Source organism: Trachinotus anak, unplaced genomic scaffold, assembly GCF_046630095.1.
Source record: "Trachinotus anak isolate AG129_WGS33_773 ecotype Australia unplaced genomic scaffold, CSIRO_AGI_Tana_v1 ptg000018l, whole genome shotgun sequence".
NCBI classification, from domain to species: domain Eukaryota; kingdom Metazoa; phylum Chordata; class Actinopteri; order Carangiformes; family Carangidae; genus Trachinotus; species Trachinotus anak.
Window position 1 is genome coordinate 82,177 of NW_027273869.1, and position 24,302 is coordinate 106,478.

General features: G+C 41.4%; 2 protein-coding genes across 3 annotated transcripts; both read right to left on the minus strand.

Moving 5' to 3' along the window:
- Positions 1–576: 576 nt before the first annotated feature.
- LOC139635452 (uncharacterized) lies at positions 577–4,451 on the minus strand. Of its 2 annotated transcripts, none has more exons than XM_071502812.1 (4): positions 3,258–4,451; positions 2,411–2,563; positions 2,033–2,125; positions 577–1,475 (listed from the first exon to the last, which is right to left on the minus strand). In XM_071502812.1, the coding sequence occupies exons 1-4, from the start codon at positions 3,279–3,281 to the stop codon at positions 1,176–1,178; spliced, it is 570 nt and encodes a 189-aa protein (XP_071358913.1). In that variant the 5' UTR covers positions 3,282–4,451; the 3' UTR covers positions 577–1,175. The 2 variants fall into 2 exon arrangements, with proteins under 2 accessions (XP_071358913.1, XP_071358912.1); XM_071502811.1 differs by having other exon boundaries at positions 580–1,475; positions 2,680–4,442.
- Positions 4,452–6,654: 2,203 nt separating this feature from the next.
- Positions 6,655–9,965, minus strand: LOC139635498 (amino acid transporter heavy chain SLC3A2-like). Its single transcript, XM_071502888.1, has 6 exons — positions 9,836–9,965; positions 8,905–9,778; positions 8,709–8,806; positions 8,429–8,571; positions 7,953–8,268; positions 6,655–7,379 (listed from the first exon to the last, which is right to left on the minus strand). Exons 2-6 carry the CDS (start codon positions 8,987–8,989, stop codon positions 7,032–7,034), a joined length of 990 nt encoding a protein of 329 aa, XP_071358989.1. The 5' UTR covers positions 8,990–9,778; positions 9,836–9,965; the 3' UTR covers positions 6,655–7,031.
- Positions 9,966–24,302: the final 14,337 nt, after the last annotated feature.

Below are 24,302 nucleotides of genomic sequence, written 5' to 3' on the forward strand. Positions count from 1 at the left end.
GATAACATGGCTCAGAATTTATTGAATATTATTGCCCTTTTGTGTTAACTGTCAAAGGGATACTGCACTGTAAACCCGGATAAGTTGAGTTTACTTAAAAAAATTTAGGAAACTGGTTGCCCTAAAAAAATTAAGTAATGTTTGATGAAAAAACTTAAGTGAACTTAACTTAAAAAAATGAGTGGATGGCAATGTTATTTTGACTTCAATACACTTAAGACCAAGTTTGTTCAACTTAAAATCATTAGCAATATTAATTGCTTTTCCCCTTTATTCCACTGTTAATTTTAAGTTAAGTGCACAAACCTCCAAGATGATTAAACTTAAAATCATTAGTAATATTAATTGCTTTTCCCCTTTATTCCACTGTTAATTTTAAGTAAAGTGCACAAACCTCCAAGGTGATTTACCTTAAAAAATGCTTTGCCTAATTACTCCACTATAAATAAAATCTGTCTAATAAAACAAAATAAACTATACAGATTAAATTAAGAAAATAAAAATTAAAACCATAGGCGTACATCCTTGAAAGACAAGTTTAATAAAACGTGTTCAAATAGATCCATGCTAATACCATGAATCACACACCGATCGCCATGGAATGAAATCACAAAATCAGTGGCAATGCATAAAAAACATCCATATCAAACAGTGCCCACAGTAATGGTATTTTTAAAGTGCAACATTACAAATAAACAAGACTCCCTGTTTTAAACACATACTCAATTCTTCAAAAATTGAATTTTGGGTTTCAGCTCACCTCTGCCAAAGTTGAGTCTGACCTGCTGAAGAAGGTGAAAGGTGCTTTCCTTGCACTCTTGTGAATCAGGCTGGCATTAAAACTTCAAAATAAATGCCAATGCAATAGAAATGAAACTAGATCAGTGCTTATAACACGAACATACACCAATCAGCATGGAATTAAACTACAAAATCAGTGTCAATGCCATAAAACATACTGTAGCTTAAAATAGGAATGGAACCAAACTGCTAGATCAGTGTTGATAACATGAATCATACACCAATCAGCATGGAATCAAACAGCAAAATCAGTGGCAACGCATAAAAAAACTTGCATATCAAACAGTGGCCACAGTAAACATGGTATTTTTAAAGTGCAACATCACAGATAACCAAGCACTCAGATCCAGAGCAGAAGTATTCAGACCCCAGTTTTACACAGATAGTTGACTCTTCAAAGACTGAATTTTGGGTTTCTGCTCACCTCTGCCCAGGTTTAGCATGACCTGTTGAATAAAGAGGAAGGTGCTTTTCATGCACTTGGGGTAATCAAAGTGCAAGGCATAGATCAGTCCAAAAAGGACACAGAAAGCCTGTGGCAGGTTGGCCAGCTCCTCCATTACCACACTCCCTTCCAAGACGATGCTCACTCTGGATGGGTTGAGTTGAGGATGTTCATCAATGCAGAGGATTCCCACTGGAGTTTCACTGTACGAGTCCTTGTCAGTTGCATCCTAACAGAAAAAGAGACAGAGAGGACATTGTAATGTCAATAATGCTGCATTGACCACAGAAATTAAGAAAGGACACCACCAATTTTACATCACCATAATTTGATCTGTGCATTACAAGAAGCCGTTTGAAAACCTGTGTGCTGAAATGGTTTTGTAGCTCAGCAGAGATGGAGAGCTTTATTAGCCCTAGTCAAACTAAAAAGTTGAAAGTTGAAAGTGTAAAAACTATATCCAGTACAGATGCAATTACTGCAGTTGATACAAATTTAAGACCAGTATTGTTATTTAATCTCAAAAAGTAAGAACTTATGTAAGGGTTTTTCATAGTCCTCAGCAAAATAAGAAGAGGGGTCCTTCCTTGTGGCCCCATCTCACACTAGCTGATGTCAGTTTCACAGAAATAAAGACAAAGGTGAAAGTTCAAATTTTTGTACAATGTTAATTTGTTTGTAATTTAGAGTAGGTATCAGTAATTTAATTTTTTATTGTAAATTCCTATCAAATGGTCATGTTGTGAATCAATAATGCAGATATTCAAAACAAATTCAGTTACTTACCGAGTAGGTTTTGAAGAATGCAGAGGGGTCATCCCCCAAGACGACTGGCAGTCCTCGAAGACAAAAGCACCTGATGTCTGTTGGCTCAGTGGTCTGGAAGATAGTGGACATAACTAAGTACACTCATACTGTATATGGTTAAATACAAAATCACCACAATTTAATTAATTTATTACAAACTTCCTGTAAAGAAAGTAGAGAGGAGTAGATAGAATGACAGAACAGGAGAGATAAAAATAAGAAAAGAGCAAAGTATGAAGTGTTGGAGAAAAGAGGAAATGGAAATGGGGGAGCAGTGAAAAGTAATGAAATTAGAAGAAAGGGGGAATAATAGAGAAGCAAGACAAGCAATCAGTTTAGTTAGACAAATCAGCCTACCCTTGTCTGATGTAAAAGGTCAGTTAAAAGCTGTCCACTGAGGCCCCTCTTCTTCCTGAAGAGGTCCATCAAGTTTGGTGAGAAACGGTCAAGTGCCTCAAAGAAGTTATCTTTGAGATTTTTCCCCACCACTCGGGTGAACTCGTAACACACCTGAAAATATAATGTATAGGTCCATGGTCAAATGAAAGACATTTATGACTCTCAACATGATTTGGGTCACATAGTGTTGACCACTTTTTGTAAATACTCAAAACAGGCATACAAACCTCTCTTTCAGAGAAAAGTGCTGGCCATCGCTGTACAATCTGGGTAATTGCAGGCTTGTCTGTCACAACTTCTTTTCTCCGAAGAGCAAAGGTCATATCCATCTCTTTTTTAATAAGAGACCTATTTGGCTTCGCCTTAATCATCTCATTGACTAGAACCTGGCGAGCTGCTTCCAGATTTTGGTCGTCTAAGCCCTCTGGATACTGAGGCAGGAAATTTATTTCTCCTTTCCTTGGCTTTTTTATGTCCTTGTTTGGAGGATCGCCATTTGTTGAGTATCTTCCACGTTTACCACTGTTGATGGTGACGTCAAGTCGGCCCAGCTTGCGCATTTTGGCCCTGTAATTTCCAACCTTGAACATCAAACTATTCTTCCATCCAACACAGCCAGACGGTGACCCCGCTTCTTTAAGACATGGGTGCGTTTCTACTAAAGCTTGTGCAACAGGCGCTAAATCTTCCTTTTTTGGGTAGGCATCAAATGCATAGATGACCTCAGCCAATTTCTGAAGGATATCATGCTTTAACTCTTTTGTCACTTTAAGATGGGTTCCATCCCTGAGATATAACAAGTTACCTTGACGGAGTCGGTACTCCACATCAACTGAAAATTTTGGGATTTCAAACACTTCTGGCCATGGTGCACTTCTATCCAGAGAGGAGTTGGACAGGATCTCGGTGTCTGCCAAGCTGCTTGCGTCACTACACAATGAAGATTGTTCAACTGGTTCTTCAACTGGTCGAGTGACTGGTACCAATTCAATCATAGGGATGATTTTAATTGTTGGCTTATCTGGGAGCTCTGAGACATCTTCAAGGTTACACAGTTCATTGTTAAAGTCGGGGTCTTGGTACTGCAGGACGAAGTTGTAATTTGCTTGGAGAGTGCCTTTAAGCCAGCCAATTAAATCTTCAAGTGTGTCCGGTCGTGTTGTCATTGTCAATTTTCTGATGTCTCCCTCTGAGACAATAACCCTCAAGATGAATTTCTCTTGCAGAGCCATCTGGGGAGAAAGGATATGCACAAGAATTTAGCAAATAACATATCGTTTCAATGTTACCATAAGTTCTCCTTGGACCCTGTATGCTGATAACGGGAGGACATCATTCAGCTCCGATATCTTGACCACATGTGTGGAGGGGATATCACCACAGAGAAGTTGGTAAGATCTCAAATGTTCACAGTACCATGCGGTCATTTTGTGGCAGATGAACAGGATTTCTGTGTTAGCTGCAACAATCTTTTTCAATCTGGGCAAATTCAGAGAGACCTGAGCATGCGCCAAAAGAGAGAATCATACGTGGATGATACATGATTCCCTCTATGCAGACAGATGACACATCCAGAACAGAATCTACCTTTGCAATGTCTTGAGCAAATACTCTCTGAACATTCAAAGGGAAAGAGGCTAGCAAAACTGGGGTAACCCTTGTCATCTCCACCGATGGTTTGAAAAATGCGCTGCAGTCAAGATGGTAACTGACTGCTTTCTGGTGTTTTGTAGCGAGTGTCATTGCAACATTTTTGAAATTTTGAGCGTTTCAAATTGCTTTTTTAAAGAACTTATGTTTACCCTCAAAGCGCATTGTCCAAACATCACACAAGGGACCAAACTTCCTCACAAGGTAAGGATAGTGTTCGAGATAGTGATGCTTTGGCTTTAACTGAAAACCTGGAAAAGTTGACTGCAGAAGCCGTCTATGTTCTGTTATTTTACATTCCATGAAATGCAGTGTCTCTTCAGTATGCCTTGGTGCCATAGCCAGCTCGATTATGTCTTTAAGAAGCATCAGATCATAGTAGACTGCGCTCAAATTTAATAGTTCTACAATCAAACTTAAATTATCTATGTACATTGAAATTGATTGTTTGAGTAGAAATGAAATCGGGGCTAACAGTGTGTATGATTACTGCATTTAAACTACACATAGCTGTGCTAAAGGCTTATTTCTTTTATTATTTCACTTAGCTGATTCCCCAAGAGCAGAGGAGATCACAAAGAGCCTGGCAGAGATGATTGTGAAAGACCTGCAACCTCTTTCCATAGTAGAGGATGATGGCTTCAGGAATTTCAGTGAACATCAGTGCCAGCTGAGAGGATTTTTTCAAAAGCAGGGCAGTTAGTGAGTCACAGACGAAGTGCATTAAAAGCAAAAAATGTTAATATGATACTGTTCTTGAACAAAAACCTGTAACCAAAACCTTTGTTCTGCACAGACTAACTAAAGGCTTTGGGGGTTGTTAAGTTGTTTACATATTATTTATATTTTCACCAGTTGTTGTTTTTGTTGTTGAGAATTTTAATTTAATTTTTGTATTATAGTTTCTCAACAGTACTCGTTTTAATTTGTTTACTGGTTTGCGTGCACTTTTTATTTAAGATTTTTCTGAAAAAAATTTGATAATGAAGCATTTTCTATACTTTGTCCTAATTGTGTCCTGGGTTTTAACTATTTAATAATAAAAAAGGAAACATCACAAAAAACACTTAAGGTCATGAAAATTGAGATTTAGCAATTCAATGACGCATCCACCTTACTTATTGAAAATTATCAGTATTGGCGATACTGGCCCGTATTTACTTGATATCGGATCGATACCAAAATATGCAGTATCGCACACCACTACTGTCTACCTGCTGCAGACCCAGTTGCCTTCAGCAGAACATGCAGATTTTAAACCGTGGAACTGAATAGAATCAGATGATTTTGAGCTGTAGGTCTGTCCTGAACTCTGACCTCAGGTCTGCAGCAGGTTTCCCGTGGACCTGACATTCAGGGTCAGAACATGTTGCAGTGGGAACAATATAATTTATTGACTGTGATCTGTTCGTGTTCGTACTCTCATCCACTTTAAACACACTGGCTTGAGTTTGTGCTGTTAAAAGATTAGAACGTTCAGAGATTAATAAAATAATCTGTAGATAATCTGTTGTCACACCTGTGACTTTAATCCTGAATGAAACCAGGTGTCAAGTCGTCTACAACCTCATGAGGTCATCAGGTGGTTTACGAGCGCTACAGTTCTGAAACTTCCCGCGGCGGCGGCCATCTTGTTTGTTTGTTTGAACCATGGATGTATGATAAGACCTAAGGTATAAGGTCTTATCATACATCCATGGTTTGAACTCGTCCTCTGGTTCTGTCCCACTCACCCCACAGACACTCGCCGAGGGTCGGGGTGACTGGGCATCAGTTAACAGGTGCAACAATTACTTCTATTATTGATTAATTACTATCACTATTATTTTATTGGTCAATTGACCAATAATTAGTTGTAAAAAGTTAATAAAAGCCTCATTAGTCCACAGTGATTTTTACCAACAAAATCAATATTAACCACAAGTGCTCCTGCTGCTGTCTGTCTGCAACAGGGTCCAAATCTCTGGTTATGACTTTGTTTTGAGCGTGATACTAAATGTTTCTTTACAAATAATAATTTAACTAATTTGAGTATAAAGCTGAATTTCTGAAAAGTGTACATTAATTTCAAAATATCTTAGTATTTGTCCTGGTACTGAAACACTCCCTCAGCTGGCAGGGACACACTTTACAAAACCCAATGACCCACGTTCTCCCAGCATGATGGGACGGTGGTCCACAGACGTGTGGTGCCGCAGGAAGTCCAGGACCGTCAGGACTCCTCCCTCTTCAGGTGGTTCCTGTAAAGCTGAGGTGTGTTTGGGTCGTTATCCTGCTGCAGAATCAATCCTGCAAACCAGAGGGTGTAGCATATCCCTGAAGGACGGAGGGGCACTTATACTTAATCTGGGTGGAGTCCAACTCCAGACTAAAAACACTTCCAGACCTGAGCCCCACCCCCCGATTCACTGTGGTGTCAGTCTGCTCACATCCACCCTTCTGTTGCTGCCACAGTGAAGATACAGACTCTGGTTATTATATCCAGTTCACCCAGAAAACGTTAAGTTAACGTTAAGATCAGAAACTCATTACAAATAAAAAGACACATTGAAGATGCTTTTGTCTTATTTTTATTTAGTTTTCACACAATTCACAGAGAACAGGTGCATCATCACAGAACATCACATCTTCACTCACTGGAGACATGAAGAACCACCAGGGAACAGTTACTGGATGAAAAACCCATGTGGACTGGATTTCAGGATCAGCAGAGATCATCTGTGATCATCTGTGATCATCTGTGATCAGCTGTGATCAGCAGAGATCAGCTGTGATCAGCAGAGATCATCTGTGATCATCTGTGATCAGCAGAGATCAGCAGAGATCAGCAGTGATCAGCTGTGACAATCTTAATCCAGTGTGAATGGGCCTTTAATCATCACTTTGTCTAGAGGTGATAACTGACAACAGATAAAAGTGAACCTCTGCTCTATCCAGTGTAGGGAAACCTGAGGAGCGCGGCCTGTCGGGGGCCGAGCCACAGGTTGGTAAGGTCCACCTTGCTGTCTGCGGGCAGGGCGCTGCTGTTGGTGCTGAGGACCACCGCCGCCTGGCGGGGGAGGGTCGCACGGCTCAGCTGCAGCACCGCCGCCTCCTCGGCCCAGTTGAAGGTGGCCAGGTAACGCTCGCTCTGATCCCAGACCCGCAGGTACGCCAGGGAGGAGGAGGAGTTCAAGAGGAGCAGGAAGTCTCCGAACGTGAGGGAGTGCTCTTTCCCTCGCAGCTCGCTTAGACTGCGGAAGAAGCTGCGGCAGGACAGACGCTCCGCCCTCTCCTCCTGCAGCGAGACAGAGCAGGACATCAACACACAGTACTGCAATACTGCAGTACCGCTGCTGGTATTACTACAACTAATAAAAATACTGCAAAAAAATCAGTGACATCACAGACGCTCAAGCCTCAACAGTACTACAGTACTGCTCCCAGTACTACTACAATGGGTACTCATACTGCTAATACTGCTGCTCATAAATCTACTGCTGGTACTAGAAGTAGTAGTACTTCTTTATACCTCTACCTCTACTACTACTACTTCTTTATACCTCTACTACTGCTACTACTACTAACACTACTTCTAAATTGATAATAAATCAGTAATAATCAATATTCATGTTTTAGCCTGAGCTGCTGATGTTAGTACTGGTGCTGCTCCAAGTACTGCTACTACAACTAAAACTACCTCTACTGCCACTGGTACTGCAGTTACTCTGGTACAGCAACAGTAAAACTTTAAACCCAGACTGTGTCGGATGTTTGCGGCGCCACCTGCTGGTTGTGAGGAGGAACCTTGAACCTTGAACCTTGAACCTGCAGCACTGCTGAAATAAAACCTTTACAGCTGCGTCCTCACCGCGTCCATCAGGCCGAGCTCGTCTCCGTAGTTGAAGACGGGCGTCCCGGGCAGCGTGAGCAGCAGCAGCTGGTGCAGCTTCACCAGAGCCGGACCCACGAGCCACGCCATGTGACCCTCGGCCCCGCCCCCCAGGCTCCAGGCCAGCGTGGTCTGGCTGTGGGACGAGTACAAGCGCTGGACGGACTGAGCGCGCTCCGTGGCGTCCACGTCTCCCGCACGGAGGACCCTGGAGATCAGGAGGTCAACACTGGTGGAGGAGAGGAGGGAGGACACGTCTTCAGCCGAGGATTGCTCTGTGACGCCAATCAGGAGCCTGGAAAACACAACGCGTTTATTTTACCAATGATCTGCTCCGTTATGAACACCCAGACCTCTGAGACAGAAAACTGTTCTGTGTGATTTTATTTTGATGGTGAACTTCCCTTCCGGATGTTGATGTATGAGAGATCTGCTGGTTCGTCATGGTTCCTGACCTCTTGTTTGGACGCTCGTCCGTCCCTTTCTGGACGATGGCTCGGATGTCGTTCCACAGAGACGGCACCACGCTGGACACACGCTCCACCCCCGACAGCTGGACGCCATCCACGCCTTCGTTGAGCCAGAACACCAGAGCAGACTGAGGCAGAGAGAGACAGGAGTTAGAGACATCGACGTGGCAGGTTCTCCAAGACGCTGCATCAACCTACCATACTTTATTTTGAAAACCCCCTCACTTCACCTTTGCACGGGGCTGTGTGTTCAGGGTGAGCTCACCTTCAGCCTCTCTGCCACGTTCGTCACACTGATGTTGGAGAACCATGGTCCAGACGATCCCTGGTAGTTTGGAGTCAGATCCAGAACCACAGAAATACCTGCAGAAACACGAGACCACAACAGAACACAGTGTGTAGACGGCTCTTCACCTGAGTAACGACCCCCCCCCCCCCCCCATCGTTAAACCTCTCCTCACCCTTCCTGTGAGCAGCCTGAACGAAACCTTTAAATTGCTCCAGGTTTCCCGCCTCGGGGGAGATCTCCTCAAACCTCAGGCTCATGGCCTTGTCAGGCGGAGCGACGTGGATCGGTCCGACCACCAGACCTTTAACCTTCAGCTGAGCCAGGCTGTCGACCTTCTGCTCCAGACCTGAAGGACCAGAACAGAGCAGCTGTGACCGAGGCTGGGGTCAAAGGTTCCCTGTGGAGCGTCTGACCAGCTGTTCACTGAGCCTCCTGCACCTCCTCCGTCTTCTATCCAAGCAGAAGTTTGTGTGACAGGCTTCTGTTCAAACCTCGGTCTTGATTTATTATCATCATTATTATCTTATATTATTATAATAATTATCATCATTATTATCTTATATTATTATAATAATTATCATTATTATTGAATAATGAACATATTATTATTCAGGTTGTGTGTGTTGGTGAAGGCCTGGATGTTTCCGATCTGGTACAGGGGGCTGTCGTTCCACCAGCTGGTGGCGGGCAGGTCTCTGCAGCGAGGAGCCTGCACGATGATGAGGACGGCTAAATGAATTTGTTTTGGTCTGAGATGATGGTGGTCTAGTTTGACATTAGTGGCAGTGATGATGGTTCACAGAACATCTAAGTTTGTCTGTTTAACCAGAACATTGTGTTACTGTGGTTGTAGGTCGTCTGTTCATGTTCATTCAACATGAACTAAAATACACAAAAAAGACGTGATAATGTTAATGGCTGATTTCCAAGAACTAAATAACACAACTGAACATTTTCTGGTCAAAAACTCTCTGTAGCTAACAGCCTCTGGAGCCTGATACAATCTGCAGGTACTGAAGCTGACACTGAACTCCATTCAAAAAACACTGAATTATGAAAAAACTGCTGCTGAAACAGGCAAAAATAAAGACAAAAATCAACACAAAGAGCTTTTCTGAACAGTCGGTGCTCCTCTTTATTTTGGTAGAACACAGTTCATGAAAGAGAAATAATTATTTCATTAAAGTGGAAAGTTACTAAGTTTTTACTGCTCCACATTTTTCTGATGGATTTAGTTTCTTCTGATTTTACAAATTAAGATTTTTACAAACAAACTAGACAGAGCTGCTGCACCAATTATTTCCAGCAATGAATCAAAACTCTGGAATGAAAATCAACCTGTGTTACAGGTGAAGCAGCAGCTTTTATCAGAGGAGGTTTGACAAAGCTCCACCCCTCATCTGACTCACCTGAGACAAACCAGGAAACAGTTTGTTCCTGTTCACTAAAGAGACACAGACTGAAGAAGAGACAATCAGATTCACCTTCAGACCAAACCAACAACTTCCTCTGAGTGAGTCCAGCTACAGGAGAGAAAAGAGGAAAACTACAACACTGCTGCTTCAACCTGCTGACACTCTACACACTGAAGGTGAGTTTGACCAAAACCAGGACTCAGAGTCAAAGTGAACTTCAGTGAAGTTAGTAGAGGTTTCTAGAGGAGGAAGAGGAGGCCAGGATGGCTGCACTGAGGGAGGAAGAGGAGCAGAAGAGTCAGATGATGAAGGAGAAGATGGAGGCTCTGAGCAGAGAGAGAGCAGCTCTTTCAGACACAGTCAGAGCCACAGAGGATGAGCTGAGAGCTAAAGACGTCTCATTCCTGCTCAACTACAAGGCTGCAGTGGACAGAGTCCAGCAGCGCCCCCTGCTGGATGATCCCCAGCTGGGCTCAGGAGCTCTGATAGACCAGGCCAAACACCTGGGCAACCTGACCTTCAACATCTGGAGCAAGATGAAGGACATGGTGGGTCTATTTGGACCATGAACTCTCTTGATTGGTTGGGGGCGGAGCCTCTCAAAGGAAATATGTTGTTTTTTGGATTTTTTGTAGTCCACATGTCCCTGGTTGGTTTGAATTCTCCCCTACAAGGCTCCTAGTCTTCAATTGATCAATTAGGGGCAGGTCCTGTTCGGATGTTGCCCTCCTCCGATTGGTTGGAGGCAGAGCCGTTAAAAAATTGTTTGTTATCTTGTCTTTTATAACAGAAATCCAATCGGATTATTGGTTAGGCTCCATTCATCCAAGAGAATCAAAGATCTCAATTCCCTTCTGATTGGCTGAAGGCGGGGCCTGTAAAAGGAATTATTTGAGGCTTTTTCGAGACTTATTTGATGAAATAAAACTCAATTTGTTTACCTCCATGGGTTGGTCAGTTATCCTCGGTGTCAGTCCTATTGGGAGGGATCTAATTGAGCCCCTATTGGTTGGGGGCGTGGCTTGTGAAAAAAAAACAAAACTTTTTTTCTTTTTGTTTTCAAACTGGACAAGATTAAGTATGATTGGTCTTCCTGGTTGAACTTTCCCATCAAGGGGATGTCCTGTCCAAATTTGATTGGTTGGGGGCGGAGTTCACATGAATAATCCTTGTTATATCTGTGAAAACCTGGTATGTTCAGGTCATATTAGGTCTAATGGGATTCTGGAGAGTGATAGTCCTCAAGGGGGACCCAAACTGACATTTTATTGGTTGGGGGGGGCAGGGCTTATGTGAATTTAACCTATTTTAAAGAATAGAGATCGATCGTATGGTTGTACCGGGTGTGACTGGTCCCTAGAGGGGACCATCATCCCCGGACATCTTGTATAGAAATCTGATTGGTGGGGGGTGGAGCCTGTGATTATTCCAACTATCCCTTTATGGTTGACCATATGCAAGTAATCTTGTCTACAGTGGGTCCCTGGGAGCTGCCCGTATCCCAGGAGAGCCAAAGATTGATTCTGATTGGTTGGGGGCGGAGCTTATGTAATACCATGAACTTGATGATGACCCATGAATCCATGCTCCAGGTAAGTTAAGGTCGATTTATGCTGAGCTGGTTGATCTAAATTTGATCTTCGTAAAATGAAAGAGTGTGTTCCACGAATCCAAAGTTATTCTAATTGACAAAGGGTGAGCATTGTCCATAATTTGAATTTCCTGAGGGTGGTCGGGGTTAAATGTGTATTCCACATGGTTAGGGTTAGCTATAGATTCCACATGGTTGAGGTTAACATTAAAAACAATTTAGGGTTAGGGTTAGGGTTAGGTATATGGGTGAATATGGCAAAGGACTCTCAGCAGTTTGACTCTCATTAGCATACCAGGCCTGTGATTGGTCAGAACAGCTGTAGCTTCTGTGGAGCAGGGCGGAGGTGTGAAACTTGGTTTCTGGGGAGGTCGGCGCACCTCCAGCGGACTGCTGCCGACACCTGATGCAAATGTTGATCGTTTAGGGGGATTTCATGCTCAATGAAAGAAGTCAGAGAAAAAAAAAAGTGTCAGCAGAATGGCTTTGGGAGCACATTTCAGGCCACTTTGAGTGGACTGGGATGAGTTGGTAGTGTGGCGTTTGGCGGCGGTGCTTTGTCATGTGTCCTCTTGTCAGAAATCGCTATAGTCTGCAGATTGTAGCAGGATCTGACAGGCGCGGTCAAGTGACTTTAGATATGGCGGCGTCGTTGGGACTTCCTCTGCCACAGGAAGTGTTCCTTCAAAATAAAACGACGCAAAGCTCGACGATGGTTTGCCCAGCTCCACCGTTCTGTCCTAACAGGTGAGTGGTCAAGACGAGCCACGGCACGTTTAGTTTGTTTACAAGAGCTAGAAATGTTCATGATTTCATAAAAAAACAAATCAAATGAGGTTAAGAGTAGGCCATTTCTGCTTGAGATGAGGAAAGAGTGAGGTTTAAAAGGAATAAAAATATGAATAACACAATTGGTTGGCATTAGGCACTCTCTCCTCTCAGGTTATGTTTAGGAAAGACGCCATGTGATGGTCAAAAGAAATAAAAATAGAAATAATAAAATACCCCATACAATTGGAGAGGTCAAAGGTCAACTCCAGGTTTATTTGAGCCTGTCTAATACACTCTCCCACAGCTGTTGAAAGGAGTCCTGGCTCAGCGGTGTGAGGGACCCGTTTTCGTTTTTTATCAAAAGAAAAATGATATGATTCATTGTTTTTTAAATTTGTTTTTAATTGTTTTGTGTGTGTGTGTGTGTGTGAGAGAGAAAGAGACAGAGAGTGAGTGAGTGTTTGTGTGTGTGTGTGTTTGTCTGTGAGAGAGAGAGAGAGAGAGATATGTTGGTAAAATTCCTCATCTTTTCATCTTTTCATTATTCTAGGTTGTGGCCAGCAGCAACAAAAAGAAGCGCTGCTGAGCGTGTTGGCCCAAGATGGATAGAAAAACACAATATACATGCATCAAGTGCAAGAAATGCATGCAAAACACACAGCAAGTAACTGTGCCACTCATGTGTTGTGTAGGCTTGTATGAAAAGGCAATGTGTTCAGTGGGGCTGATGTGTTGTCTAGACTGACAGGGTTACTGTACAGAGTTGAAGAGATGGTAACTCTTGTGATTAGTGGCCCCGTGTCTCCATCTGTTGGACAAAACAAATCATTGCATCCACCTTGGGAAAAAACAGCAATCATTCAACCTGCAGTTACAGATCAGTAAAAAGCACTCATTTTAGCCTCAAAACAGCCCATGAAATTGAAATACAGTCAATTTAAGCCCAGCTCTAATGTTAGCTAAAGGCAAGTATTTGCTTGAGGTCAATGGTTTTGAGGTTTTAATGTTGTATGTTGTATATTGTATGTATTGCATGTTGCTGTTTTTTATTGGATTATAAAATGTATTCCATGCCTTTTTTTTTAAAACTCTTTATGTGCCAATTAAATGTTTAATTCTCATTTATTGTGATTTTCATGATCCCAAATCAATTTGGAGGTTGTGCAGCTATCGTGTGTCCACAGCAATGAACAAAATGATTTATTGAAACCTGTGTGCTAGAAGAAAAATAAGGCCAATATATTTTTGATGTATCGGCACTGGCAACTGCTTTATATGTCACTTCTGTTGTGAAATCCTCCCTAATGAAATGTATGTAAAGCCCTGATATATTTTCTAATACATGAAATCTGAAGAAAAAACATCATCCAATGAGTTTTTTTTTTGTTATGGAAAGAAAAAAAAACCTCTTCAAGATAGAGAAGGACAAGGGAAAAATGTAGAAATAAATTACAACAAATATGACCTAATATGAGTGGCTCGGGTTAAGATCAGCGCCTGGGGACGGCCACAGGGGGGCGTTGCTCTCTAGGGCTAGGGCGGGGGTCAGACAGAGGTAGGTATATGGGTGAATATGGCAAAGGACTCTCAGCAGTTTGACTCTCATTAGCATACTAGGCCTGTGATTGGTCAGAACAGCTGTAGCTTATGTGGAGCAGGGCGGAGGTGTGAAACTTGGTTTCTGGGGAGGTCAAAAGAAATAAAAATAGAAATAATAAAATACCCCATACAATTGGAGAGGTCAAAGGTCAACTCCAGGTTTATTTGAGCCTGTCTAATACACTCTCCCACAGCTGTTGAAAGGAGTCCTGGCTCAGCGGTGTGAGGGACCCGTTTTCGTTTTTTATCAAAAGAAAAATGATATGATTCATTGTTTTTAAATTTGTTTTTAATTGTTTTGTGTGTGTGTGTGTGTGTGTGTGTGTGTGTGTGTGTGAGAGAGAAAGAGACAGAGAGTGAGTGAGTGTTTGTGTGTGTGTGTGTTTGTCTGTGAGAGAGAGAGAGAGAGAGAGATATGTTGGTAAAATTCCTCATCTTTTCATCTTTTCATTATTCTAGGTTGTGGCCAGCAGCAACAAAAAGAAGCGCTGCTGAGCGTGTTGGCCCAAGATGGATAGAAAAACACAATATACATGCATCAAGTGCAAGAAATGCATGCAAAACACACAGCAAGTAACTGTGCCACTCATGTGTTGTGTAGGCTTGTATGAAAAGGCAATGTGTTCAGTGGGGCTGATGTGTTGTCTAGACTGACAGGGTTACTGTACAGAGTTGAAGAGATGGTAACTCTTGTGATTAGTGGCCCCGTGTCTCCATCTGTTGGACAAAACAAATCATTGCATCCACCTTGGGAAAAAACAGCAATCATTCAACCTGCAGTTACAGATCAGTAAAAAGCACTCATTTTAGCCTCAAAACAGCCCATGAAATTGAAATACAGTCAATTTAAGCCCAGCTCTAATGTTAGCTGAAGGCAAGAATTTGCTTGAGGTCAATGGTTTTGAGGTTTTAATGTTGTATGTTGTATATTGTATGTATTGCATGTTGCTGTTTTTTATTGGATTATAAAATGTATTCCATGCCTTTTTTTTAAAACTCTTTATGTGCCAATTAAATGTTTAATTCTCATTTATTGTGATTTTCATGATCCCAAATCAATTTGGAGGTTGTGCAGCTATCGTGTGTCCACAGCAATGAACAAAATGATTTATTGAAACCTGTGTGCTAGAAGAAAAATAAGGCCAATATATTTTTGATGTATCGGCACTGGCAACTGCTTTATATGTCACTTCTGTTGTGAAATCCTCCCTAATGAAATGTATGTAAAGCCCTGATATATTTTCTAATACATGAAATCTGAAGAAAAAACATCATCCAATGAGTTTTTTTTGTTATGGAAAGAAAAAAAAACCTCTTCAAGATAGAGAAGGACAAGGGAAAAATGTAGAAATAAATTACAACAAATATGACCTAATATGAGTGGCTCGGGTTAAGATCAGCGCCTGGGGACGGCCACAGGGGGGCGTTGCTCTCTAGGGCTAGGGCTGGGGTCAGACAGAGGTAGGTATATGGGTGAATATGGCAAAGGACTCTCAGCAGTTTGACTCTCATTAGCATACTAGGCCTGTGATTGGTCAGAACAGCTGTAGCTTCTGTGGAGCAGGGCGGAGGTGTGAAACTTGGTTTCTGGGGAGGTCGGCGCACCTCCAGCGGACTGCTGCCGACACCTGATGCAAATGTTGATCGTTTAGGGGGATTTCATGCTCAATGAAAGAAGTCAGAGAAAAAAAAAAGTGTCAGCAGAATGGCTTTGGGAGCACATTTCAGGCCACTTTGAGTGGACTGGGATGAGTTGGTAGTGTGGCGTTTGGCGGCGGTGCTTTGTCATGTGTCCTCTTGTCAGAAATCGCTATAGTCTGCAGATTGTAGCAGGATCTGACAGGCGCGGTCAAGTGACTTTAGATATGGCGGCGTCGTTGGGACTTCCTCTGCCACAGGAAGTGTTCCTTCAAAATAAAACGACGCAAAGCTCGACGATGGTTTGCCCAGCTCCACCGTTCTGTCCTAACAGGTGAGTGGTCAAGACGAGCCACGGCACGTTTAGTTTGTTTACAAGAGCTAGAAATGTTCATGATTTCATAAAAAAACAAATCAAATGAGGTTAAGAGTAGGCCATTTCTGCTTGAGATGAGGAAAGAGTGAGGTTTAAAAGGAATAAAAATATGAATAACACAATTGGTTGGCATTAGGCACTCTCTCCTCTCAGGTTATGTTTAGGAAAGACGCCATGTGATGGTCAAAAGAAATAAAAATAGAAATAATAAAATACCCCATACAATTGGAGAGGACAAAGGTCAACTCCAGGTTTATTTGAGCCTGTCTAATACACTCTCCCACAGCTGTTGAAAGGAGTCCTGGCTCAGCGGTGTGAGGGACCCGTTTTCGTTTTTTATCAAAAGAAAAATGATATGATTCATTGTTTTTAAATTTGTTTTTAATTGTTTTGTGTGTGTGTGTGTGTGTGTGTGTGTGTGTGTGAGAGAGAAAGAGACAGAGAGTGAGTGAGTGTTTGTGTGTGTGTGTGTTTGTCTGTGAGAGAGAGAGAGAGAGAGAGATATGTTGGTAAAATTCCTCATCTTTTCATCTTTTCATTATTCTAGGTTGTGGCCAGCAGCAACAAAAAGAAGCGCTGCTGAGCGTGTTGGCCCAAGATGGATAGAAAAACACAATATACATGCATCAAGTGCAAGAAATGCATGCAAAACACACAGCAAGTAACTGTGCCACTCATGTGTTGTGTAGGCTTGTATGAAAAGGCAATGTGTTCAGTGGGGCTGATGTGTTGTCTAGACTGACAGGGTTACTGTACAGAGTTGAAGAGATGGTAACTCTTGTGATTAGTGGCCCCGTGTCTCCATGTGTTGGACAAAACAAATCATTGCATCCACCTTGGGAAAAAACAGCAATCATTCAACCTGCAGTTACAGATCAGTAAAAAGCACTCATTTTAGCCTCAAAACAGCCCATGAAATTGAAATACAGTCAATTTAAGCCCAGCTCTAATGTTAGCTGAAGGCAAGAATTTGCTTGAGGTCAATGGTTTTGAGGTTTTAATGTTGTATGTTGTATATTGTATGTATTGCATGTTGCTGTTTTTTATTGGATTATAAAATGTATTCCATGCCTTTTTTTTAAAACTCTTTATGTGCCAATTAAATGTTTAATTCTCATTTATTGTGATTTTCATGATCCCAAATCAATTTGGAGGTTGTGCAGCTATCGTGTGTCCACAGCAATGAACAAAATGATTTATTGAAACCTGTGTGCTAGAAGAAAAATAAGGCCAATATATTTTTGATGTATCGGCACTGGCAACTGCTTTATATGTCACTTCTGTTGTGAAATCCTCCCTAATGAAATGTATGTAAAGCCCTGATATATTTTCTAATACATGAAATCTGAAGAAAAAACATCATCCAATGAGTTTTTTTTGTTATGGAAAGAAAAAAAAACCTCTTCAAGATAGAGAAGGACAAGGGAAAAATGTAGAAATAAATTACAACAAATATGACCTAATATGAGTGGCTAGGGTTAAGATCAGCGCCTGGGGACGGCCACAGGGGGGCGTTGCTCTCTAGGGCTAGGGCTGGGGTCAGACAGAGGTAGGTATATGGGTGAATATGGCAAAGGACTCTCAGCAGTTTGACTCTCATTAGCATACTAGGCCTGTGATTGGTCAGAACAGCTGTAGCTTCTGTGGAGCAGGGCGGAGGTGTGAAACTTGGTTTCTGGGGAGGTCGGCGCACCTCCAGCGGACTGCTGCCGACACCTGATGCAAATGTTGATCGTTTAGGGGGATTTCATGCTCAATGAAAGAAGTCAGAGAAAAAAAAAAGTGTCAGCAGAATGGCTTTGGGAGCACATTTCAGGCCACTTTGAGTGGACTGGGATGAGTTGGTAGTGTGGCGTTTGGCGGCGGTGCTTTGTCATGTGTCCTCTTGTCAGAAATCGCTATAGTCTGCAGATTGTAGCAGGATCTGACAGGCGCGGTCAAGTGACTTTAGATATGGCGGCGTCGTTGGGACTTCCTCTGCCACAGGAAGTGTTCCTTCAAAATAAAACGACGCAAAGCTCGACGATGGTTTGCCCAGCTCCACCGTTCTGTCCTAACAGGTGAGTGGTCAAGACGAGCCACGGCACGTTTAGTTTGTTTACAAGAGCTAGAAATGTTCATGATTTCATAAAAAAACAAATCAAATGAGGTTAAGAGTAGGCCATTTCTGCTTGAGATGAGGAAAGAGTGAGGTTTAAAAGGAATAAAAATATGAATAACACAATTGGTTGGCATTAGGCACTCTCTCCTCTCAGGTTATGTTTAGGAAAGACGCCATGTGATGGTCAAAAGAAATAAAAATAGAAATAATAAAATACCCCATACAATTGGAGAGGTCAAAGGTCAACTCCAGGTTTATTTGAGCCTGTCTAATACACTCTCCCACAGCTGTTGAAAGGAGTCCTGGCTCAGCGGTGTGAGGGACCCGTTTTCGTTTTTTATCAAAAGAAAAATGATATGATTCATTGTTTTTTAAATGTGTTTTTAATTGTTTTGTGTGTGTGTGTGTGTGTGTGTCTGTGTGTGTGTGAGAGAGAAAGAGACAGAGAGTGAGTGAGTGTTTGTGTGTGTGTGTTTGTCTGTGAGAGAGAGAGAGAGAGAGAGATATGTTGGTAAAATTCCTCATCTTTTCATCTTTTCATTATTCTAGGTTGTGGCCAGCAGCAACAAAAAGAAGCGCTGCTGAGCGTGTTGGCCCAAGATGGATAGAAAAACACAATATACATGCATCAAGTGCAAGAAATGCATGCAAAACACACAGCAAGTAACTGTGCCACTCATGTGTTGTGTAGGCTTGTATGAAAAGGCAATGTGTTCAGTGGGGCTGATGTGTTGACATGGTTGCTGTACAGAGTTGAAGAGATGGTAACTCTTGTGATTAGTGGCCCCGTGTCTCCATCTGTTGGACAAAACAAATCATTGCATCCACCTTGGGAAAAAACAGCAATCATTCAACCTGCAGTTACAGATCAGTAAAAAGCACTCATTTTAGCCTCAAAACAGCCCATGAAATTGAAATACAGTCAATTTAAGCCCAGCTCTAATGTTAGCTGAAGGCAAGGTTCCCTGAAAGCAAGTATTTGCTTGAGGTCAATGGTTTTGAGGTTTTAATGTTGTATGTTGTATATTGTATGTATTGCATGTTGCTGTTTTTTATTGGATTATAAAATGTATTCCATGCCTTTTTTTTAAAACTCTTTATGTGCCAATTAAATGTTTAATTCTCATTTATTGTGATTTTCATGATCCCAAATCAATTTGGAGGTTGTGCAGCTATCGTGTGTCCACAGCAATGAACAAAATGATTTATTGAAACCTGTGTGCTAGAAGAAAAATAAGGCCAATATATTTTTGATGTATCGGCACTGGCAACTGCTTTATATGTCACTTCTGTTGTGAAATCCTCCCTAATGAAATGTATATAAAGCCCTGATATATTTTCTAATACATGAAATCTGAAGAAAAAACATCATCCAATGAGTTTTTTTTGTTATGGAAAGAAAAAAAAACCTCTTCAAGATAGAGAAGGACAAGGGAAAAATGTAGAAATAAATTACAACAAATATGACCTAATATGAGTGGCTAGGGTTAAGATCAGCGCCTGGGGACGGCCACAGGGGGGCGTTGCTCTCTAGGGCTAGGGCTGGGGTCAGACAGAGGTAGGTATATGGGTGAATATGGCAAAGGACTCTCAGCAGGGTTAGGGTTAGGGTTAGGGTTAGGTATATGGGTGAATATGGCAAAGGACTCTCAGCAGTTTGACTCTCATTAGCATACTAGGCCTGTGATTGGTCAGAACAGCTGTAGCTTATGTGGAGCAGGGCGGAGGTGTGAAACTTGGTTTCTGGGGAGGTCAAAAGAAATAAAAATAGAAATAATAAAATACCCCATACAATTGGAGAGGTCAAAGGTCAACTCCAGGTTTATTTGAGCCTGTCTAATACACTCTCCCACAGCTGTTGAAAGGAGTCCTGGCTCAGCGGTGTGAGGGACCCGTTTTCGTTTTTTATCAAAAGAAAAATGATATGATTCATTGTTTTTTAAATTTGTTTTTAATTGTTTTGTGTGTGTGTGTGTGTGTGTGTGTGTCTGTGTGTGTGTGAGAGAGAAAGAGACAGAGAGTGAGTGAGTGTTTGTGTGTGTGTGTGTTTGTCTGTGAGAGAGAGAGAGAGAGAGATATGTTGGTAAAATTCCTCATCTTTTCATCTTTTCATTATTCTAGGTTGTGGCCAGCAGCAACAAAAAGAAGCGCTGCTGAGCGTGTTGGCCCAAGATGGATAGAAAAACACAATATACATGCATCAAGTGCAAGAAATGCATGCAAAACACACAGCAAGTAACTGTGCCACTCATGTGTTGTGTAGGCTTGTATGAAAAGGCAATGTGTTCAGTGGGGCTGATGTGTTGACATGGTTACTGTACAGAGTTGAAGAGATGGTAACTCTTGTGATTCGTGGCCCCGTGTCTCCATGTGTTGGACAAAACAAATCATTGCATCCACCTTGGGAAAAAACAGCAATCATTCAACCTGCAGTTACAGATCAGTAAAAAGCACTCATTTTAGCCTCAAAACAGCCCATGAAATTGAAATACAGTCAATTTAAGCCCAGCTCTAATGTTAGCTGAAGGCAAGTATTTGCTTGAGGTCAATGGTTTTGAGGTTTTAATGTTGTATGTTGTATATTGTATGTATTGCATGTTGCTGTTTTTTATTGGATTATAAAATGTATTCCATGCCTTTTTTTTAAAACTCTTTATGTGCCAATTAAATGTTTAATTCTCATTTATTGTGATTTTCATGATCCCAAATCAATTTGGAGGTTGTGCAGCTATCGTGTGTCCACAGCAATGAACAAAATGATTTATTGAAACCTGTGTGCTAGAAGAAAAATAAGGCCAATATATTTTTGATGTATCGGCACTGGCAACTGCTTTATATGTCACTTCTGTTGTGAAATCCTCCCTAATGAAATGTATGTAAAGCCCTGATATATTTTCTAATACATGAAATCTGAAGAAAAAACATCATCCAATGAGTTTTTTTTTGTTATGGAAAGAAAAAAAAACCTCTTCAAGATAGAGAAGGACAAGGGAAAAATGTAGAAATAAATTACAACAAATATGACCTAATATGAGTGGCTAGGGTTAAGATCAGCGCCTGGGGACGGCCACAGGGGGGCGTTGCTCTCTAGGGCTAGGGCTGGGGTCAGACAGAGGTAGGTATATGGGTGAATATGGCAAAGGACTCTCAGCAGGGTTAGGGTTAGGGTTAGGGTTAGGTATATGGGTGAATATGGCAAAGGACTCTCAGCAGTTTGACTCTAATTAGCATACTAGGCCTGTGATTGGTCAGAACAGCTGTAGCTTATGTGGAGCAGGGCGGAGGTGTGAAACTTGGTTTCTGGGGAGGTCAAAAGAAATAAAAATAGAAATAATAAAATACCCCATACAATTGGAGAGGTCAAAGGTCAACTCCAGGTTTATTTGAGCCTGTCTAATACACTCTCCCACAGCTGTTGAAAGGAGTCCTGGCTCAGCGGTGTGAGGGACCCGTTTTCGTTTTTTATCAAAAGAAAAATGATATGATTCATTGTTTTTTAAATGTGTTTTTAATTGTTTTGTGTGTGTGTGTGTGTGTGTGTGTGTGTGTGTGAGAGAGAAAGAGACAGAGAGTGAGTGAGTGTTTGTGTGTGTGTGTGTTTGTCTGTGAGAGAGAGAGAGAGAGAGATATGTTGGTAAAATTCCTCATCTTTTCATCTTTTCATTATTCTAGGTTGTGGCCAGCAGCAACAAAAAGAAGCGCTGCTGAGCGTGTTGGCCCAAGATGGATAGAAAAACACAATATACATGCATCAAGTGCAAGAAATGCATGCAAAACACACAGCAAGTAACTGTGCCACTCATGTGTTGTGTAGGCTTGTATGAAAAGGCAATGTGTTCAGTGGGGCTGATGTGTTGTCTAGACTGACAGGGTTACTGTACAGAGTTGAAGAGATGGTAACTCTTGTGATTAGTGGCCCCGTGTCTCCATCTGTTGGACAAAACAAATCATTGCATCCACCTTGGGAAAAAACAGCAATCATTCAACCTGCAGTTACAGATCAGTAAAAAGCACTCATTTTAGCCTCAAAACAGCCCATGAAATTGAAATACAGTCAATTTAAGCCCAGCTCTAATGTTAGCTGAAGGCAAGGTTCCCTGAAAGCAAGTATTTGCTTGAGGTCAATGGTTTTGAGGTTTTAATGTTGTATGTTGTATATTGTATGTATTGCATGTTGCTGTTTTTTATTGGATTATAAAATGTATTCCATGCCTTTTTTTTAAAACTCTTTATGTGCCAATTAAATGTTTAATTCTCATTTATTGTGATTTTCATGATCCCAAATCAATTTGGAGGTTGTGCAGCTATCGTGTGTCCACAGCAATGAACAAAATGATTTATTGAAACCTGTGTGCTAGAAGAAAAATAAGGCCAATATATTTTTGATGTATCGGCACTGGCAACTGCTTTATATGTCACTTCTGTTGTGAAATCCTCCCTAATGAAATGTATATAAAGCCCTGATATATTTTCTAATACATGAAATCTGAAGAAAAAACATCATCCAATGAGTTTTTTTTGTTATGGAAAGAAAAAAAAACCTCTTCAAGATAGAGAAGGACAAGGGAAAAATGTAGAAATAAATTACAACAAATATGACCTAATATGAGTGGCTAGGGTTAAGATCAGCGCCTGGGGACGGCCACAGGGGGGCGTTGCTCTCTAGGGCTAGGGCTGGGGTCAGACAGAGGTAGGTATATGGGTGAATATGGCAAAGGACTCTCAGCAGGGTTAGGGTTAGGGTTAGGGTTAGGTATATGGGTGAATATGGCAAAGGACTCTCAGCAGTTTGACTCTCATTAGCATACTAGGCCTGTGATTGGTCAGAACAGCTGTAGCTTATGTGGAGCAGGGCGGAGGTGTGAAACTTGGTTTCTGGGGAGGTCAAAAGAAATAAAAATAGAAATAATAAAATACCCCATACAATTGGAGAGGTCAAAGGTCAACTCCAGGTTTATTTGAGCCTGTCTAATACACTCTCCCACAGCTGTTGAAAGGAGTCCTGGCTCAGCGGTGTGAGGGACCCGTTTTCGTTTTTTATCAAAAGAAAAATGATATGATTCATTGTTTTTTAAATTTGTTTTTAATTGTTTTGTGTGTGTGTGTGTGTGTGTGTGTGTCTGTGTGTGTGTGAGAGAGAAAGAGACAGAGAGTGAGTGAGTGTTTGTGTGTGTGTGTGTTTGTCTGTGAGAGAGAGAGAGAGAGAGATATGTTGGTAAAATTCCTCATCTTTTCATCTTTTCATTATTCTAGGTTGTGGCCAGCAGCAACAAAAAGAAGCGCTGCTGAGCGTGTTGGCCCAAGATGGATAGAAAAACACAATATACATGCATCAAGTGCAAGAAATGCATGCAAAACACACAGCAAGTAACTGTGCCACTCATGTGTTGTGTAGGCTTGTATGAAAAGGCAATGTGTTCAGTGGGGCTGATGTGTTGACATGGTTACTGTACAGAGTTGAAGAGATGGTAACTCTTGTGATTCGTGGCCCCGTGTCTCCATGTGTTGGACAAAACAAATCATTGCATCCACCTTGGGAAAAAACAGCAATCATTCAACCTGCAGTTACAGATCAGTAAAAAGCACTCATTTTAGCCTCAAAACAGCCCATGAAATTGAAATACAGTCAATTTAAGCCCAGCTCTAATGTTAGCTGAAGGCAAGTATTTGCTTGAGGTCAATGGTTTTGAGGTTTTAATGTTGTATGTTGTATATTGTATGTATTGCATGTTGCTGTTTTTTATTGGATTATAAAATGTATTCCATGCCTTTTTTTTAAAACTCTTTATGTGCCAATTAAATGTTTAATTCTCATTTATTGTGATTTTCATGATCCCAAATCAATTTGGAGGTTGTGCAGCTATCGTGTGTCCACAGCAATGAACAAAATGATTTATTGAAACCTGTGTGCTAGAAGAAAAATAAGGCCAATATATTTTTGATGTATCGGCACTGGCAACTGCTTTATATGTCACTTCTGTTGTGAAATCCTCCCTAATGAAATGTATGTAAAGCCCTGATATATTTTCTAATACATGAAATCTGAAGAAAAAACATCATCCAATGAGTTTTTTTTTGT